Below are 20,847 nucleotides of genomic sequence, written 5' to 3'. Positions count from 1 at the left end.
AGTTTTATAACTAAGCATTGACATGAAGCAAAATGAGTTGTATGCTACTTTCCGCTAAGGCATAAACGTTAACAATGCATATCAGTGCGACAGTTTAATTGTATTCACTAAAAATATTTTTCAAAAGACCTAAAACCCACAAGAATGTTATCCATTCAGATTTCATATGCAAGTCATGTGTATCAGTGAATGGAGGAACAGAGAAACTAACAGCAGTTAATTTCACTCTTCGGGAAAATGGGGTCCTGTCTAATCCTGATTCTTGCTTTAAGGGCAATGCAGATAGCCTGGTGAGCATGTGTAGGCTCTGCTGGTGTAAAGCACACCCAGAGATTGCCATGTCAGCTGTAGCACTTTTGTAGGCAAGGCTAGTAGCACCATCTATTAAAGTTGCCTGGTAGATCACATAAGACGCTGTTTTCAGCTGCTTATAACTTTTGTCAAACTTGAACCATGAAAATTGAAATTTCCTGTGCTGGGTGCCCTGCCTGAGGCAGGGTTTGTTTTCTTGTTTGGGTTTTTTTGGTGGGTAGTTTTTCAATTTCAACCCAATCAGTTGAGTTGTTTCCAAGAATGATAGGGAAAAATAAATTGTCTTGTCAGCGTTTAAAATAAATAAAGACCGTTTCTTTAGAAGTTCTACACCTTCATGTTCTGGAGGAGGAACTTGAAATTTAGCAGGGGTTTCTCTTTGTGTCAAGGATGTGCCCTTTGTTCCTATAAAAATCTGCCCAATTTTGGCCAAGTTATAAGCCATTGAAAAAATCTATCTGTGTGTGCTCAGACTTCTTAGAGGTTAGTAGATAAAATCTGATTCATAGGGTCATAGAAGATACGGGTTGGAAGAGACCACAGGAGGTCATCTAGTCCAATCCCCTGCTCAAAGCGGGACCAACACCAACTAAATCATCCCAGCCAAGGCTTTGTCAAACTTGGCTTTAAAATCCTCTAAGGATGGAGATTCCACCACCTCCCTAGATAACCCATTCCAGTGCTTCACCACCCTCCTAGTGAAAGTGTTTCCTAATATCCAACCTAAACCTCCCCCACTGCAACTTGAGACCATTGTTTCTTGTTCTGTCATCTGCCACCCCTGAGAACACCCTAGCTCCATCCTCTTTGGAACCCCCCTTCAGGTAATTGAAGGCTGCTATCATATCCCACCTTACTCTTCTCTTCTGCAGACTAAATAACCCCAGTTCCCTCAGCCTCTCCTCATTAGTCATGTGCCCCAGCCCCCTAATAATTTTCATTGCCCTCCGCTGGACTCTCTCCAATTTCTCCACATCCATTCTGTAATTGGGGGACCAAAACTGGACGCGGTACTCCAGGTGTGGCCTCACCAGTGCCGAATAGAGGGGGATGATCATGTCCCTCGATCTGCTGGCAATGCTTCTACTAATGCAGCCCAATATGCCGTTGGCCTCTTGGCAACGAGGGCACACTGCTGACTCATATCCAGCTTCTCGTCCACTGTAACCCCTAGGTCCTTTTCCGCAGAGCTGCTGACTAGCCAGTCGGTTCCCAGCCTGTAGCAGTGCATGGGATTCTTCCTTCCTAAATGCAGAGCTCTGCACTTGTCCTTGTTGAACCTCATCAGATTTCTTTTGGCCCAATCCTCTAATTTGTGTAGGTCACTCTGGACCCTATCCCTACCCTCTAGCGTATCTACCTCTCCCCGCAACTTAGTGTCGTCTACAAACTTGCTGAGGGTGTAATTAATCCCATCATTCAGATCATTGATAAGATGTTGAACAAAACCAGTCCCAAGACCAACCCCTGGGGCACTTCACTTGATAGCGTCTGTGTCAGGGTTCCTTCCCCACTCTGAACTCTAGGGTACAGCTGTGGGGACCCGCATGAAAGACCCCCTAAGCTTATTTCTACCAGCTTAGGTTAAAAACTTCTCCAAATCTTTCCTTGTCCTTGGATGGGTACTGCTGCCACCACCAAGTGAGTTAGACAAAGATTCAGGAAAAGGACCACTTCCTGTTTTCCCAAAATATCCCCCCAAGCCCCTTCACCCCCTTTCCTGGGGAGGCTTGAGAATAATATACCAACCAAATAGGTTAACAAGGTGAGCACAGACCAGCCCATTAGGTTTTTAGTGTCTTACAGACCCATCAGGTTCTTAAAAACAGAACTTTATAATAAAAACAAAATAAAAGAAGCACCTCTGTAAAATCAGATGGAAGATAATTTTACAGGGTAAACAGATTTAAAACACAGAGGATTCCCCTCTAGGCAAAATTTTAAAGTTACCAAAAAAACCCAGGAATAAACCTTCCTTTTAGTCTAGGGAAAATTCACAAGCTAAAACAAAAGATAATCTTAATGCATTTCCTTCCTATATCTTACAATTTGTAATCTTAGGTGCTTAGTTCAGGTATGGCTTTAGGAGATGTATTTTCCCTGCCCTGGTTCCTCACTGACCCGGAGAGAACACAAAGCAAAACCCTTCCCCCACAGATTTGAAAGTATCCTCTCCCCTTATCGGTCCTTTTGGTCAGGTACCAACCAGGTTATTTGAGCTTCTTAACCCTTTACAGGTAAAGGAGGGATTTTATGGTACCCTTGGCAGTATGTTTATGACAGGCTGCCAACTAGACATCGAGCCATTGATCACTACCCATTGAGCCCAATAATCTAGCCAGCTTTCTATCCACCTTATAGTCCATTCATACAATCCATACTACTTTAACTTGCTGGCAAAAATATTGTGGGAGGCCATATCAAAAGCTTTGCTAAAGTCAAGATATCACATCTACCGCTTTCCCTGTATCCACAGAGCCAGTTATCTCATCATAGAAGGCACTTAAGTTGGTCAGGCATAACTTGCCCTTGGTGAATCCATGTTGACTGTTCCTGATCACCTTCCTCTCGTCCAAGTGCTTCAAAAGGGATTCCTTGAGGACCTGCTCCGTGATTTTGCTGGGGACTGAAGGGAGGCTGACGGGTCTGTAGTTCCCAAGACTTGGGCTGGGGGGGAGAGAGAGACTGGATGGAGAAGGAGACTGAGATGTGGTGGAGATGGGGAGACAACTGGAGGCCAGGACTGGATGGAGGATAGAGAAACTAACTGGATGAGGAGCCAGAAAGGAGAAACTGGGACTGGCTGGACAAAGCATCTGGGAGTGAAAAAGGGTGGGGGGGCTGGGACTTGGAAAGCCTGGAGAAGGAGAAGACAGTGGCTAGGCATGGAGAATGGGTCTGGGACAAGGCAGAGAGGATCATCTTGAGGGGACTGGGACAAGGCAGAGAGGATCATCTTGAGGGGACTGGGCAGAAGGTCTGGGACCATGAGAACACCCAAATCAAAAATATTGAATAGTTACTCATTCAGTGATTGTCCATCCTGTGCATTGAATGAGGCAGGGCTCCTATGAGAAAAATAGTATGTGATCGTGTAATTAAAGATTGTATCATATTACTTATGCATGAGGGGGCAGAATTAAGGTTGCACGAGCATCCTTAATTTTGACATTTCCTAACTTGGTAAAGTCAAGCACTCCTCTTCATGTTCTTTTAACATGATTTTTTGTGTAATTTCATAGGGTTTTTAAAAAAACAGAAATAACAGAAATTCCATCATGTGGCATTATACTGAGACCCACATGCTTCATCAGCAGGGTTGGAATCTTCAGGTCCATCACACAGACCTCTCCACTTGAGCTAACTGAGTAACTGAAGGCAGGTGCAGTGGAACCCCAGAGTTACAAACACCCTGGGAGTGGAGGTTGTTCGTAATTCTGAACAGTCCATAACTCTGAACAAAACTCTGATTGTCCTTTGAAAAGTTTACAGCTGAACATTGGTTTAATACAGCTTTGAAACTTTACTATGCCGAAGAAAAATGCTGCTTTTAACCATCTAATTTAAATGAAACAAGCACAGAACACCTTGTCAAATCTTTTTTTAAACTTTCCCTTTATTTTTAGTAGTTTACATTTAACACAGTACTGTACTGTATTTGGGTTCTTGTTTTTTTTTGTTTTGTCTCTGCTGTTGCCTGATTGCTTACTTCCAGTTCCAAATGATGTGTGTGGTGGGCTGGTCAGTTCCTAACTCTGGTGTTCGTAACTCCGAGGTTCTCTTGTAGTAGGATGTCATCCTCTGTAGATCAGTACTAGTTGGGGATGGGACATTTTGCTAGGGGGTTTCATAGACATTTGCAGGCAGCAGAGGAATGGTGAGATTCAGGAGTCTTGGATTCCATTCCAGGCTCTGGAGAGTAGTGTGCTCTACTGGGCACAGACTTTACTGCCCATGGCTGGCTTCTTGACCTAGTCCCATTCTCCCTGTTTATCCAGTCACCACTCCTTAGGCTTCTCATCCTGATTCCAGTTTTCTTGCCCAGCCAACCCTAGGCTCCCCCATCTGATCTGTCACTCTCCTCTCCTTATCCCCCACCTTCAACCCTTCTCCATTTCCCCACCTCACAGCTCCTTGTCTGAGCTCAGTGTTCTCCTTTCCCTCACTGGCTCCCAGTCCCAGCCTACCTTCACTGCACCACCCACCTGCCATTACCATCTTCCTCCATATTCTTAGCCAGACTTCCCTCCTTCTTCACCTGGTTCCCAGTTTACTCCCTTTCCTAAACTTTTCCTTGCCCCTCTGCATTTAGTCAGGTTGTTTCCTCTTCCATTCTGCCTATGCACCAGCAGGGCAGTCATTGATAGCACACGAAAGAGGTTCCTTGTTCTCAGTTCTGGCGCCCAACTCTGCCTTGGCACAAAGCAGCAACAACAGGGATAGTCTGGCTTCTTTGCCAGCCACCCTGGGCTGGAGCATTCAGTTGCTTTGTGAGTATGGCACATGTGCAACGTCATCAGCACTAGGAACTGAGAGAGGCTCAAGCTTGCCGAGTGAGGTCAAATTAGCAGATTTTAACTGCTTATCTCTAAAGTCTCCGAGCATGTGCGAGCTGATTTTTTTTCCCCAAAGACAGGTAACTTGGCCAGATTTGACTGGATTTCCACAAGAACAGCAAAAGGTACATCCTTGATGTGAAGTCCACCCTCTGCCAAATTTCAGGTCCCTGGTTCAAAGCACTAAGACTCTAAAGCTTTTCAAAGAAATGGTCCTAAGAATTTGTTTTAACATGGGCAACCTCATTTTCTGGAAACAGCTGAACGGTTTCTGCTGAGATTTTTTTTTCTTTTTTTAAACCACCTGAAGCTGAGACCCAGCATGGAAAATTTCAGCTCAAATTGTTTGGCAAAGTTATAAGCAACAGAAGGCAGGATCTTATGGATTCTGGAATCTTATGGAAAGTGTCAGGCAACCCTAATAGGCATTGCTGTCGGTCTCATGAAAATTAAATGTTCTGGATAGGTCCTGTGTGAGTGTGGCATGAGTACCTGAAATCATTTGGATGAAAATAAAACTATTCATGCACCCAGAGCTTTTTCAAGCCTTTCTCTGCAAGCATGAAGGCTAGAAACTCAAGTTTTTTTTAAAAATGAGAATCTCATCTCCTTTAGGTTTGTGCTCTTGTATACCACCTCCCCTGTAAACCTCAAAAAGTCAGCAGAATGAGGAGAATCTCCCTGATTTCTGTAATCATAGACTCATAGGACTGGAAGGGACCTCAAGAGGTCATCTAGTCCAGTCCCCTACACTCATGGCAGGACTAAATATTATCTAGAAGGACCTCGGAGTATTGGTTAATCACAGGATGACTATGGGCATAGCTACACTCGAAACTTCAAAGCGCTGCCGTGGGAGCACTTTGAGGTGCAAGTGTGGTCGCGTGCCAGCGCTGGGAGAGAGCTCTCCCAGCGCTTCTGGTACTCCACCTCCATGAGGGGATTAGCTTAGAGCGCTGGAAGCACAGCACTGTTTACACTGGCGCTTTACAGCGCTGTAACTTGCTGCTCTCAGGGGGGTGTTTTCACACCCCTGAGTGAGAAAGTTGCAGCGCTGTAAAGTGCCAGTGTAGCCATAGCCTATGAGCCCCGTGAAAAAAGCTAATGCAGCCTTGGGATGCATCAGGCGAGGTATTTCCAGTAGAGATAAGGAGGTGTTAGTACCGTTATACAAGGCACTGGTGAGACCTCATCTGGAATACTGTGTGCAGTTCTGGTCTCCCAGTTTGGATTCATCCTTCTTAAACATGGAACAGGTACAGAGAAGGGCTACTAGGATGATCCATGGAATGGGAAACCTATTTTACAAAAGACTCAAAGAGCTTGGCTTGTTTAGCCTAACCAAAAAAAGGCCGAGGGGAGAGATGATTGCTTCTAAATATATCAGAGGGATAAATACCAGGGAGGAAGAGGAATTTTTTAAGCTCAGTACCAATATGGACACAAGAACAAATGGATATAAACTGGCCATCAGGAAGTTTAGACTTGAAATTAGAGGTTTCTAACCATCAGAGGAATGAAGTTCTGGAACAGCCTTCCAAGGGGAGCAGTGGGGGCAAAAGACATATCTGGATTCAAAACTAAGCTTGATAAGTTTATGGAGGGGATGGTATGACAGGATAGCCTAATTTTGGCAATTAATTGATCTTTGACTATTAGCGGTAAATATGCCCAATGGCTTCTGATGGGATGTTAGGTGGGGTGGGATCTGAGGTACCACAGAGAATTCTTTCCTGGGTGTCTGGCTGGTGAGTCTTGCCCACATGCTCAGGGTTTAGCTGATGGCCATATTTGGGGTCGGGAAGGAATTTTCCTCCAGGGCAGATTGGCAGAGGCCCTTGGGGTTTTTCACCTTCCTCTGCAGCGGGGGCATGGGTCACTTGCTGGAGGATCTCTGCACCTTGAAGTCTTTAAACCATGATTTGAGGACTTCAGTAGCTCAGACGTAGGTTAGGGGTTTATTATAGGAGTGGGTGGGTGAGATTCTGTGGCCTGCATTGTGCAGGAGGTCAGACGAGATGATCATAATGGTCCCTTCTGACCTTAGTCTATGAGTCTAGACCATTCCTGACAGGTGTTTGTCTAATCTGCTCTTAAAAATCTCTAATGATGAAGATTCCACACCCTTCCTAGGCAATTTATTCCAGTGCTTAACCAATCTGGCAGTTAAGAAGTTTTTCCTAATGTCCAACCTAAACGTCCTTTGTGGCAGTTTAAGCCCATTGTTCTTCTTAACCTCTGAGGATAGGACAAGGAGCAATTTTTCTCCCTCCTCCTTGTAACAGTCTTTTATGGACTTGAAAACTGTATCATGTCCCCTCTCAGTTGTCTCTTTTCCAGACTAAACAAACCCAGTTTTTTTCAATCTTCCCTCATAGGTCATGTTTTCTAGACAGTCAGTCTTTTTTGTTGCTCTTCTCTGGACTTTCTCCAGTTTGTCCACATCTTTTCTGAAATGTGGCACTCAGAACTGGACACAATACTCCAGTTGAGGCCTAATCAGCGCGGAGTAGAGCAGGAGAATTACTTTTTTGTGTCTTGTTTACAACACTCCTGCTAATACATCCTAGAATATTTGCTTTTTTTACAACAGCATTACTCTGACTCATATTTAGCTTGTGGTCCACCATGACCCCCAAATCCCTTTCTGCACTACTCCTTCCTAGTCAGTAGTTTCCCATTTTGTATGTGTGCAACTGATTGTTCCTTCCTAAGTGGAGTACTTGCATTTCTCCTTATTGAGTTTCATCCTATTTACTTCAGACCATTTCTCCAGTTTGTCCAGATCATTTTCTATCTTATCCTCCAAAGCACTTGCAACCCCTCCCAGCTTGGTATTGTCCACAAACTTTATAAGTGTGCTCTCTATACCCCTGTCTAAATCATTGATGAAGATATTGAACAGAACCGGACCAGAACCAATCCCTGTGGGACCCCACTCGTTATGCCCTTCCAGCATGACTGTAAACCACTGATAACTACTCTCTGGTAACGGTTTTCCAACCAGTTTTTCACCCACCTTATAGTAGCTCGTTATAGGTTGCATTTCCGTAGTTTGTTTAGGAGAAGGTCATGTGAGACAGTATCAAAAGCTTTACTAAAGTCAAGATATACCACGTCTACCGCTTCTCTCTTCTCCTCCTCCCCCCCCCGGCTTGTTACCCTGTCAAAGAAAACTATCAGGTTGGTTTGACACAATCTGTTCTTGACTGTTACTTAGCACCTTATTATCTTCTATATGTTTGCAGATTTATTGATTGCTTAATTATTTGCTCCATTATCTTTCCAGGTACAGAAATTAAGCTGACTGGTCTATAATTCCCCAGGTTATCCTTATTTCCCTTTTTATAGATTGGCACTATATTTTCCCTTTTTTAGTCCTAGAATGATAGGGCTGGAAGAGACCTCAGGAGGTCATCTAGTCCAATCCCCTGCTCAAAGCAGGACCAACACCAACTAAATCATCCTAGCCAAGGCTTTGTCAAGCTGGGCCTTAAAAACCTCTAAGGATGGAGATTCTACCGCCTCCCTAAGTAACCCATTCCAGCGCGTCACCACCCTCCTAGTGAAATAGTGTTTCCTAATATCCAACCTAGACCTCCCGCACGGCACCTTGAAACCATTGCTTCTTGTTCTGTCATCTGCCACTGCTAAGAACAGCCGAGCTCCATCCTCTTTGGAACCCCCCTGTGGGTAGTTGAAGGCTGCTATCAAATCCCCTCTCACTCTTCTCTTCTGCAGACTAAATAACCCCAGTTGCCTCAGCCTCTCCTCGTAAGTCATGTGCCCCAATCCCGTAATCATTTTCATTGCCCTCCGCTGGACACTCTCCAATTTGTCCACATCCCTTCTGTAGTGGGGGGACCAAAACTGGATGCAGTTCTCCAGGTGTGGCCTCACCAGTGCTGAATACAAGGGGAATAATCGCTTCCCTCGATCTGCTGGCAATGCGCCTACTAATACAGCCCAATATACCGTTGGCCTTGTTGGCAACGAGGGCACACTGCTGACTCATATGATGGCAAAGGCAGTCTGAGTTTGAGTTTCCTTTGGGTATTACAGAGCAATTCATGTAGTTTGAGTACCTTTTTTTAAAAAAAAGTCAAATACATAACATGGGAACCCAAAATCATTGACGAATGGTGTAAGCAGATATGATGGATCTTTTCACTTGTATTGGAATTGTGAAAACACTGAATTAGGAGTTGTCCCATCAAAAAATATTAAGTGTTAGCAAATAACAAGAATATCACCTCATACTGAAGCATGGTATCTTTATAAAAATGGAAAAGTACACTGTTTTCTGTGTGAACACGGGTTCTTCCTAGGCAGCTGTGCAGGAAATGGTGATTGAGTAGGCTATTTGAGACACAGAGCAGTAGATAAATGCTTTACTTAACATCCAAATAAGTTCACTCATTAATATAACCAAACAGCAGAGAACTAGCTTATAAAATGATCATACTTACGCACTCTTAACAGTCATGGAAAACAAAGATAGAAGAAATCAGTTAGTGAAACCCCTCAGAAGACAGCGTACTGACCCAGTTGACGCCAAGCTGGGGACACACCCAATTTCATGGTGGCGTACACAGAATTATATAACTAATCATATTCATAGCCATACTTGACCATTTCCGTGAACATAAAACAGCTTGGGCCTTGCCCTTAATCCATGTGTGGTATTTCGGGTGACCCACACTAATAAAAGCTCTTTGCACCAATTAATTTTGTAGTAAATCCTATAAATCAATGGAGTTCTCTTTAACTAGTTGAAAAAACACCTAAAACTCCACTATTTTAAAACTTAATTATCCATGTACCTGTTTTTCTGTGGTTAACTTTTTTTGTGTCACAGCATGAGCGCACAGTTCTACAATGCTGCGTTAAACCCTCAGGCCTACTTCAACTCACTCACTCAATATTACCTTTTGTACTATAGCAAAGCCCAACACACTCCGATTTAAAACTTCCTGCTTGCTTTCCAGCAGATTGCACTCTAATAAGCATTATAATGCTGTCAGCATTATCACATAATTCCTCAGCCAAATACTACACAACAATAGCAGCATAAAGTCAAAGATAAAATGGGGTCATAGGCCATCCGTATGGAGCACTAGTGACACCTAGTGGTGTACTGCTCCAAATATAGAGCAGAAACTCTCTTTTGAAATAGGGAAAGAAGATGCATAAATCTACGTAGTCTGAACGTGCCAGGGCCTATTCTCTGCATTTATAAGCCTTAATGAAAGTATATAAGTGGTAAGGGGCCTGAAGCATTAAGAATCAAATTTAATATTAGCTCATTATTGGTGTTTTTATTAATTGCATTGTATTGCTTTTACGGTTTGTAGACTAATTTGGATTTTGCTCTCAGTGATTCCTTTGAACAAGAATTTGCAATTCACCTAAAAGGGATATACACCCCTGCCCGTAACAGGAAGTTTCACCACCCATTGTTTTAGACATAGACATGACTCAGCAGCTCTTCCATAGAGGCCCTATGAAATGCCATGCAAGAGGTAGATGGTTCAAAAGACCTGCTTCCCCACATCCTCTCCAACAGGCTTTGCATCTCAGTCTTCGGTCGCAACATGACATTATTTTTGATGAGAGTTCAAGAGCCGTGAAACACTTAACCCAACACGGGGACTAGAGATATATTATGGGTAGTGGAAAAAATTAGTAAAATGTACATCTTTGTAAGAACACTACATGTTTGTGAGAATGCAGTGTACCGGATAAATGGATGAAGGGCCAAATCCTGAGATGTGTTGAGCACCTGCAGCTTGCTTGGAAGTCGGGATTTGTCCCTAAATCAGTAAGATATTTGAAAAATGATGTATGAGAAATATAACATGATATACCTATGTATATTAGGGCTGTCAAGCGGTTTAAAAAAATTGAGATTTAAAAAATTAATTGCAATTAATCGCAGTTTTAATCACAGTGTTAAACAATATTAGAATACTATTTATTTAAATATTTTTGGGTTTTTCTAAATTTCCAATATTGGGTTAGGGCTGGGCGCTCTGGGCTCCAGCCCCGCATGGGAAGCTGCGGGCTGGGGTTTCAGCCCCCTCGCCACAGATACCTCATGCCCCGCACACAGGTATCCAGTTAACGCATTAAAAAAATGTACGTGTTAACTTTGCTTTCAGTTAATCGCAGGCGTTAACTGAGATTAATTGACAGCCCTAATATTAATGTATTATAGTATGTGATTATATAATGAGATGACAATGCATGTGTGTATAGGACAGTTAAAATCAAGAGCTAAAGACTAAAGCCACTTAGGCACCCAAATTACGCAAGTGTGCAACCTTATTGTTTTCGAGTTTGTTTGGAAGGAATATCAAGGTTCCTGAACTTTTTTTTTTAAATTAGGCAACTAGTTTCTAATATTTCGGATAAACTAGCCATATTTTTTGTCTTGCAGTTGATGTGCATTCTTTACTTGTATAGATAAATGGATATCAAGTGCAAGCATCTTTGGTGTCACAGAGAGAGTATCCACCTCTGGCCTTGATATTGGTAGTCTGAGCCTTCCTAAGGAGGTGTAATTAGCAGAAGCTTGAGAACCTGAGGGAATGCTTTAGGAGAGGTGGTCAGCGTCAGAGTGACATGAAACACTCCCTGCTATAATTAACAGTTGAAACTTGGGCAGCTCCTGCCTTGGTCTCAGTGAATTGAGTTTAGTGAGTTTTCACAATGCGGTTCTTCAAAGAACCGCAATTTTCTGAGTAACTCCCATTCCTCTTCATTTTTTCTGCCTCCAACACATACGTTTTATTTCTAGTAATAGTGAATTCCCTTATCTCTTGCTGTATGAGCTTGACAACCACGAGTGGTTCTACCTCCAAGCAGAACTCCTAATCCATCTTCTGAATGAGACTGCTACTTTAATCCTAATTTTGAACAAAAAGATAACTATAAATAAATGACTCTTTTGATATTGTTTTCGTGAGTAGATGTAGTACTGATTAGACTGGAAATAGAATTAAAGATGTTTCCTTTGATCTTTTAGGCCTGAAAAAAGATTAACTCTTCCTCCACGTTTTCAGAAAGAACTTCAAGTGCATCTGTCCAGAAGCTCTTCAGTGGATTCAAATGGTATGTGGGTTTTCCACTTTGGATTAGGCGTGTATTCATAACCTGAACCATGTTTATAGCCTTGTATTGTCTTATGTACAAAACAATTTTAACAGTGAAAGACTGATAAATCCAATATACCCACCCAGTCTGTTTTCTGAGGAAGCCGGCTTAATTGGTAATGTAATTATAAACTGATTAAACATAAAAAGAGCTATTCTGAATCAAACCAATGGTCCATCTAGCCCAGTATCTAGAGTGACCAGACAGCAAATGTGAAAAATCACTTGAAGAAGTGGAGGTTAGTTACTGTAACTGGAGGGTCTTTGAGATGTATGGTCCCAGTCTATATTCCACACGTGGGTATGCATGCGTGCCATGCGCCCAAGTCTGGAAATTTTTCAGAGCAGTGTCGGTTGGCCCACACATGTGCAGTAGCTCTCCTTGCGCACTGATAAAGGATATATGAGGCAGTGTGGGTCGACGCTTCTGCAATTCCACCTCTTATTGCATATCCAACAGGATTCAAGGAAGATGTGATGGAGGGCAGGTAGTGGAATACAGATAGGGACCATACATCTCAAAGAGCCTCCATTTACAGTAACTAACCTCCAGTTCTCAATCTTAACTGTTTAAGTTGCATAATTTCTTGGAAATACTTCAACATCCCATTCAATATGAAGCAAACAGGACCGTATTCTTCTGTGTGTGTAATAACAATGTTTCTAGTCAGTGTTACCTTAAGTGACATTATGCTTAGATTTGTATGCTTGATAATACTCAAATATTAATAGTTGGCTTGTGTTCTTCCTACCCGTCTCAAGATAATTGTACCATCTAAGAACATAAAAATGGTTCTAGTGGGTCAGACCACTGGTCCATCTACCCAGTATCCTGTTTTCTGGCAGCAGCCAATGCCAGGTGATTCAGAGGGAGTGAACTGAACAAGCAATCATTGAATGAATCATAGACTATCCGGGTTGGAAGGGACCTCAGGAGGTCATCTAGTCCAACCCCCTGCTCAAAGCAGGACCAAGCCCCAACTAAATCATCCCAGCCAGGGCTTTGTCAAGCCTGACCTTAAAAACTTCAAAGGAAGGAGATTCCACCACCTCCCTAGGTAACGCATTCCAGTGCTTCACCACCCTCCTAGTGAAAAAGTTTTTCCTAATATCCAACCTAACACTTCCCCCCCCCCCCCCCCGCAACTTGAGACCATTACTCCTCGTTCTGTCATCTAATACCACTGCGAACAGTCTAGATCCATCCTCTTTGGAACTCCCTTTCAGATAGTTGAAAGCAGCTATCAAATCCCCCCTCATTCTTCTCTTCTGCAGACTAAACAATCCCAGTTCCCTCAGCCTCTCCTCATAAGTCATGTGTTCCAGTCCGTTAATCATTTTTGTTGCCCTCCAGTGGACGTTTTCCAATTTTTTCACATCCATCTTGTAGTGTGGGGCCCAAAACTGGACACAGTACTCCAGATGAGGCCTCACCAATGTCGAATAGAGGGGAACGATCACGTCCCTCGATCTGCTGGCAATGCTCCTACTTATACATCCCAAAATGCCATTGGTCGTCTTGGCAACAAGGGCACACTGTTGACTCATATCCAGCTTCTCATCCACTGTAACCCCTAGTTCCTTTTCTGCAGAACTGCTGCCTAGCCATTTGGTCCCTAGTCTGTAGAGGTGCATGGGATTCTTCCGTCCTAAGTGCAGGACTCTGCACTTGTCCTTGTTGAGCCTCATCAGATTTCTTTTGGCCCAATCCTCCAATTTGTCTAGGTCCCTCTGTATCCTATCCCTACCCTCCAGCGTATCTACCTCTCCTCCCAGTTTAGTGTCATCTGCAAACTTGCTGAGGGTGCAATCCACACCATCCTCCAGATCATTAATGAAGATATTGAACAAAATCGGCCCGAGGACCGACCCTTGGGGCACTCCACTTGATACCGGCTGCCAACTAGACATGGAGCCATTGATCACTACCCACTGAGCCCGACAATCTAGCCAGCTTTCTATCCACCTTATCGTCCATTCATCCAGCCCATACTTCTTTAACTTGCTGGCAAGAATACTGTGGGAGACCATGTCAAAAGCTTTGCTAAAGTCAAGGAACAACACGTCCACCGCTTTCCCCTCATCCACAGAGCCTGTTATCTCGTCATAGAAGGCAATTAAATTAGTCAGGCATGACTTGCCCTTGGTGAATCCATGCTGACTGTTCCTGATCACTTTCCTCTCCTCTAAGTGCTTCAGAATCGATTCCTTGAGGACCTGCTCCATGATTTTTTCCAGGGACTGAGGTGAGGCTGACTGGCCTGTAGTTCCCAGGATCCTCCTTCTTCCCTTTTTTAGAGATGGGCACTACATTAGCCTTTTTCCAGTCATCCGGGACCTCCCCCTATTGCCATGAGTTTTCAAAGATAATGGCCAATGGCTCTGCAATCACGTCCGCCAACTCCTTTAGCACTCTCAGATGCAGCACATCCGGCCCCATGGACTTGTGCTCGTCCAGCTTTTCTAAATAGTCCCAAACCACTTCTTTCTCCACAGAGGGCTGGTCACCTCCTCCCCATGCTGTGCTGCCCAGTGCAGCAGTCTGGGAGCTGACCTTGTTCGTGAAGACAGAGGCAAAAAAGTATTGAGTACATTAGCTTTTTCCACCTCCTCTGTCACTAGGTTGCCTCCCTCATTCAGTAAGGGGCCCCCACTTTCCTTGACTTTCTTCTTGTTGCTACCATACCTGAAGAAACCCTTCTTGTTACTCTTAACATCTCTTGCTAGCTGCAACTCCAGGTGGGATTTGGCCTTCCTGATTTCACTCCTGCAAGCCCGAGCAATATTTTTATACTCTTCCCTGATCATTTGTCCAATCTTCCACTTCTTGTAAGTTTCTTTTAAGCTTCTTTTTTGTGTTTAAGATCAGCAAGGATTTCACTGCTAAGCCAAGCTGCTCACCTGCCACATTTACTATTCTTTCTACACATCAGGATGGTTTGTCCCTGTAACCTCAATAAGGTTTCTTTAAAATACAGCCAGCTCTCCTGGACTCCTTTCCCCCTCATGTTGTTCTTTTGTCCACTCCCTGCTTCTAGGGAACAGAGGCTAGAGACACTCAGAACATGGCCATCTTGGCTAATAGCCACTGATGTATCTATCCTCCATTAACTTATCTAACTCTTTTTTTTAATACAGTTATAGTTTTTGCCTTCACAACATCCCCTGGCAACAAGTTCCACAGGTTGACTGTGCATTGTGTGAAGAAGTACTACTACTTCAAGTGATGGTCCCTATGTGTCTTCCCACACGCGGGTGTGCATGCACACCATGCTCCTGAGTCTGGAAGTGTTCCTTAGCAATGTCCATTGACCTGCACGTGCATAGTACATCTCCTCATGCTTCCCGCAAGGGCATAAGAGGTAGTGTGGGTCTTCACCCCTCCAGTTCCCTTTTATTGCTGCATGGCCTGAGTTGGAACCCCCTTTTTCCTTTGCGTTCTTAGTCTGCTGAGAGTTATTCTTTTTTGTACATAGTTGTAGGTAGATTTACAGTTAAGTTTTTGTGTAGTGTACTTAATGTAGAAGTTCTTTTTTCCCTTTCAGGGGTAGACACCCTGCCTCCTGCCCATGCTCCTTCTCCGTCCCTCTGGAGCACACATCGTGGCACTGTGCTCCATCTGTAAGTCTTTCCTGCCCAGGATCAGGGAAGACCGTGAGCTCTGCCTCCACAAATACCTTATGGCGGAAGCTATGCAGCCCCAGGCACAGCTGGGCCGGGATCTGAGACACGCCCCCCCCCCCCCCCCCCCCCCCGGCAACCTGCCTCGTACAGCAGCCACCACCAGCAGAGAGCGCCGCACCAACAGTACCCAAGGCCAAGGACAAGTCCTGGCATGAGACCAGAAAACATTCTCTCAGGCACAAGAGCAGGTCCCGCAGAGGACTGCTCACGAGTGCAGGGTTTCCTCCATGAGCCAAGCCAGGTTGGGTGAGACAATGCATGTGTAGCTGGCTAAACCATCACCTAAGATCCCACAGATGGAGGGTAAGGCCAAACACGCACAGGATCTGCCTGTACCGACGGTTATCTCAGCATCCAAGCCTCTGGAACGCTCACTGGCGCATACAACACCACTCACTCTGCTGGTACCCCACATCTGCCAGACAGGCTGGGCATACAGATACCGCCAGGCCCCTTGAGTGTTTCCCTTGGTACTCCACAGACCCCTGGCTGCACAGAGACCTTCCTGATGGTGGTGGAGGTAATCCTCCCTTACTTGCAATTGCCTCTTCTCTCGGGCTCTCTGCTTACCCATGACATCCCTACACGGGAGGATAAACCCCTGCTGCTGCTGCTAGAGAAGCCTATCCCACTGCCACCACACCACAGTCCTCCCATACCAACAGTTCCACCATTGCTAGACCAGGCCTCCATCTCCTAAGAATTCTCTGATGCGGAAGCATCATTTTCATCGGTTCCACACCAGAGTGCAGATGTGCAACCCAGACCGCCCTACTCTTTGGCATAGGAGCCAACAGAGGAGACCTGTTGCCACTTCTGTGGAGCCCGCTGCCACTGATCGACCTCACCTTCTGGCCATACTGGGGAACCTGGGATTCCTACCACAGATACCACACACCATCTCAGGTTCCTCTGTACTCCCGCCGGCTCTATTGGTGTTTTTGAAGAAGAGGAGGACATCGAACCAGTACCGCCGCCTCCCCTGGTCCCAACCAGCACATCCTTGCTGCAGGATGAGGTGGTTGTTCCTCTCCCAGCTCTCTTTGCCGGATGATCACCGTCAATATCAGGATTTGCTACAGAGGGTGGTTGCGGTCTTGGAAGTCCTGTTGGAGGAAGTTCAGGACTCACATCATCTGCTGTTGGACATCCACCAACCTCAAAGGCCATCTAGTGTAGTCCTCCCTATCAATGAGGCTATCCTGGAACTGGCGCATGCGGTGTGGCACACACCAGCCTCGTGTGAACCCACACCAAAGGAGGTGGAGAGACGCTACTTACCAGTTAAGGGGGCAGCTTTCCTGTTCACCCATCCACCCCGAGCTCCCTGGGTGTCTAAGCATCTTCAGAATGGGCAAGACAGCATCCACAAAAATCCACCCCTCCAGACAAGACTGCTAAGAGGCTAAATCTGCTGGGTAGGAAGATCTGTTCCTCTGTAGGACGTCAATTCTGTATTGCTAATTATCAGTCTCTGCTAGCCAAGTGTGACTTTAATAACTACAATATGCTAGCAGAGTTCAAGAACAAACTCCTGCTCAAACACCAATTCCAGGTGCTGGTAGATTAAGGGAGACTGGTCACCAAGGTGGCCCTCCAGGCAGCAGTGGATGTGGCCAACATCCTCTCTCTAGCCACCAGAGTAATTGTGCGAAGGGACTTGTGGCTACAATCTTCCGGCTTCCCTAGGGAGGTCCAAAATATGAAAGAGGACCTCCCTTTTGATGAGCATAAACTCTTCAGCGACAAGACTGGCGAATTCCTACACTCTCAATGATTCTAGACCAACACTACAGTCCCTGGGCATGTATACTCTGACCCCTAGACGCAGACAGCAGATACAACCTGCCCACAGCTGCACACACCCTATCCTGCCTACTATCTGCCCCAAGAGCCACCATGCTGACAACTATTGTCTGCCACAACCACCTCCTCAGCCCTCTTCCAACTGCCAGCCAAAGGCTGATACCTGCAAGGCTCGCTCGATACCACCCGTAGCACCCCATGTCATCTTTGGGGGCTGTCATTCCCTGTTTGCCCACAATGGGGGCAAGATCACCACAGACAGTTGGGTACTGGAGGTCATCCATCATGGATACTCAATAGAGTTCCTTTCCTTTCCTTCCCACTTCATCGCCTCCTTACCTAACCCTCCCCCCTGGCACCTCTCCCATCATTTGCTCCACCAACAAGAAGGAGATGCTCTGCTTCTCTAGGGGGAGGGGGCAATAGAGCCCATCCTGCCTCAGTACAGAGAGAGAGGGTTCTACTCACCATACTTCCTCATTCCGAAAAAGGGTGGAGGATGCCGCCCCATTCTTGATCATCAGTTTCTGAATACATTTTTCAGGAAGTCCAAACTCTGCATGGTGACGTTGGCATTGATTATGCCCTCCCTGCACCAGGGAGCCTGGTTCGCAGCTCTCGACATGAAAGACACTTTCTTCCATGTGGGTATCCACCCATCTCACCGCAAGTTCCTCCATTTCAGGGTAGGGCACCACCATTACCAATTTCAGGTCCTCCTGTTTGGCATAGTGATGGTGCCAAGAGTATTCACAAAAGTCTTTGCTGTGGTAGCGGCCCAGATGCTACGCCTTGGCTACTCAGTATTCCCCTACCAGGACGATTGGCTCCTGATGGTGCTATCTCGATTGCAGGTACTCTCCATGATCCACTGTCTCATGTCTCCTAGCATCTCTGGGTATCTGCGTCAATGAGGACAAGTTGTTGACACCCACAAAGACAATAAATTTCATTTGCGTGCAGCTGGGCTCTTACTGTGGTCCGGGCCTTCCTTTCACCTGACTGCTTTGCAGCGCTGACAGCCCTCATTACACACCATGGTCTGTCACTCTCTCTCCCTCCTTGGGCATATGGTGGCCTTCACTTCCATGATGCTGCACACATGGCTCCACATGTGCTGTCTACGAGCTTGGCTTCTCTCCATTTACAAACGCAACAGACCATATTGACTTCAGGGTCCCCATCCCAGAGACCATGCTGACCCCCTTACGTGGTGGTCCGCTCCCTCCAAGATCATGATCGGCACCCCCTTCAGCCCACCCACACCACAAGCCACCATCATGACAGACACCTCCCTCGCCGGATGGGGAGCCCACTTAAGCCACCATGCAGCTCAAGGGGCATCGACGCTGTGTGACAAAACATTCTAGAACTTCAGGCAGTCCTTCTCGCATGCAAGGCCTTCCTCCTGCTTATACATTTCCTATACATTCAGCTCCTTTCAGACAACATCATGGCAGTGTTATACATCAACAAGACAGTGCCAGGTCTTCCTCCCTCTGCTCCAAGTTGGTCTGACTATGGAACTGGTGCATCTGCAATGAGGTGACATTTCAGGCTGCTTACCTACCAGGGGCCCAGAATTCCCTGGCCGACACGCTCAGCAGAACTCTCTACCTCGACCACAAGTGGGAGCTATGCAATGCCACAAAGTGTCGTAAAGTGGGGAACCCCCTGGTGGATCTCTTTGCCATTCACTAGAATCAAAAGCTCCCGCTCTATTACTCCAAAGGATCTAGAAGAGAGCTCTCAAGGCGACACTCTCTCCTCCTTCCCTGGATGGGCGACCTCTGCTACGCCTTCTCTCCTTCTCCCCCCTTCCCCTGCTACTGCAGGTGCTATGCAAGATTCACGAGGACAGTGGCACTGTCCTCCTCATAGCATCTTTCTGGCTCCGGCAGTTCTGGTTCACAGACCTCCTCAGACTCTCCATCCAGACAGCACTCTGCCTTTGCATGCTCCCAAATCTCCTCACACAAGATTGGGGGAGACTCAGCCATCCCAATCCAGACCCTCTTCACTTCACAGCCTGGTATTTGGATGGGCATCAAGCGTAGACAGTGCTTGCTCTGTCCTTTTGGCAAATCTTCACCCAAAGTAGGAGGGACTTCACTAGGACCTGTTACCGAGCTAAATGGAGATGCTTCCTAGAGTGGGCCCACTGCCACCACCATTCTCTGAGCATGGTGACCATTCCCATCGTTCTCAACTAAGTCCTCAAGACACTGGGTCTGGCTCTCTTCTCCATGTGTATTTAGTGGCACTTAGCACCTTTCTACCCCCATGGACAGCACATCTATATTTACCTACCCTACCACTGTCCGCTTCCTAAAAGGTTTACTCAAACCCTTTCCACTGGTGCACACCCCCATGGGACCTTACTCTCATTCTCTCTGCCCTCACAAGACCTCCCTTTGAACCAATGACAACAGACTCCCTCTCCCAGCTCTCAATGAAAGTGGCATTCTTGGTACCAGTTACCTTGGCCAGGTAGGTCAGTGAGCTTGCAGCCATGATGGCAGATCTCTCCCTACCTCCGTATATTCCACCAGAACTAGGTGTTCCTACAACTGCACCCCAAATTCCTTTCTAAAGTGGTGTCTGAGTTCCACCTCAGTCCGTTGATCCACTTGGCAGTATTCTATCCAAAGATGCACACCTCTCCCGCTGACAAGAGTCCTGCACTCCCTTGATGTTCGAGGCTCACTAGCCTTCTACCGCCACAGGACTCGCCCATTTTGGAAGCTGACTCGTCTTTTTGTGGCCATTGCTGAAAGGGCAAAGGGATAAGCCCCCCTCGCCCCAATGACTCTCCAAATGGGTCTCAGGGTGCATCCTCGAATGCTACAAATGCTCCAATCTACCTCCTCCCTGGCAGGGTAGCAGTGCATTCTGCACTGCCGCCTCAGTCTCCCTTGCAAATCTGTCCTGGCAGGACATCTGTCAAGCAGCGATGCGGCCTCTGTCCACACATTCAAAACACACTAAACCATAACACGCAGCAGTGACCGATGCAGCTCGGTTCTGTTGGCGTCCCGCAGCCACTCCTGCACTGATTACTTCCTACAAGTCACCCACATGTGGAATACAGATAGGGACCACACATCTCTGAGAACCTCCAGTTACCAGTAAGTAACCTCCTCTTCCTTTTGTTTGTTTTAAACCTGCTGCCTATTGATTTCATTGGGTGACCCCAGTTCTTGTGTTATGTTGAAGGGTATGCTTGTGTTCATTTTAAGCAAAATGTGATTTAGAAGGTACGTGTGCATAAAGAAGCATGTTGTGGTTCACCACCCTAGGAACATTCTAGAAAAGGCCGGGGGGGGGGGCGAGCT

The 20,847-nt window shown here is 45.9% G+C and overlaps 1 protein-coding gene across 5 annotated transcripts in view; it reads left to right on the top strand.

Moving 5' to 3' along the window:
* The window catches only part of TDRD7 (tudor domain containing 7), a 93,569-nt gene that overhangs the window by 16,817 nt on the left and 55,905 nt on the right, over positions 1–20,847 (top strand). For all 5 annotated transcript variants that reach the window (XM_074953718.1, XM_074953715.1, XM_074953714.1 and 2 more), the window contains exon 4: positions 11,896–11,981. In XM_074953718.1, the coding sequence (XP_074809819.1) occupies positions 11,896–11,981 (86 nt within the window). The remainder of the gene's footprint in view (positions 1–11,895; positions 11,982–20,847) is intronic.

This window comes from Natator depressus, chromosome 5 (genome assembly GCF_965152275.1).
Source record: "Natator depressus isolate rNatDep1 chromosome 5, rNatDep2.hap1, whole genome shotgun sequence".
Classification (NCBI taxonomy): domain Eukaryota; kingdom Metazoa; phylum Chordata; order Testudines; family Cheloniidae; genus Natator; species Natator depressus.
This window is presented reverse-complemented; position numbering and strand designations above follow the sequence as displayed.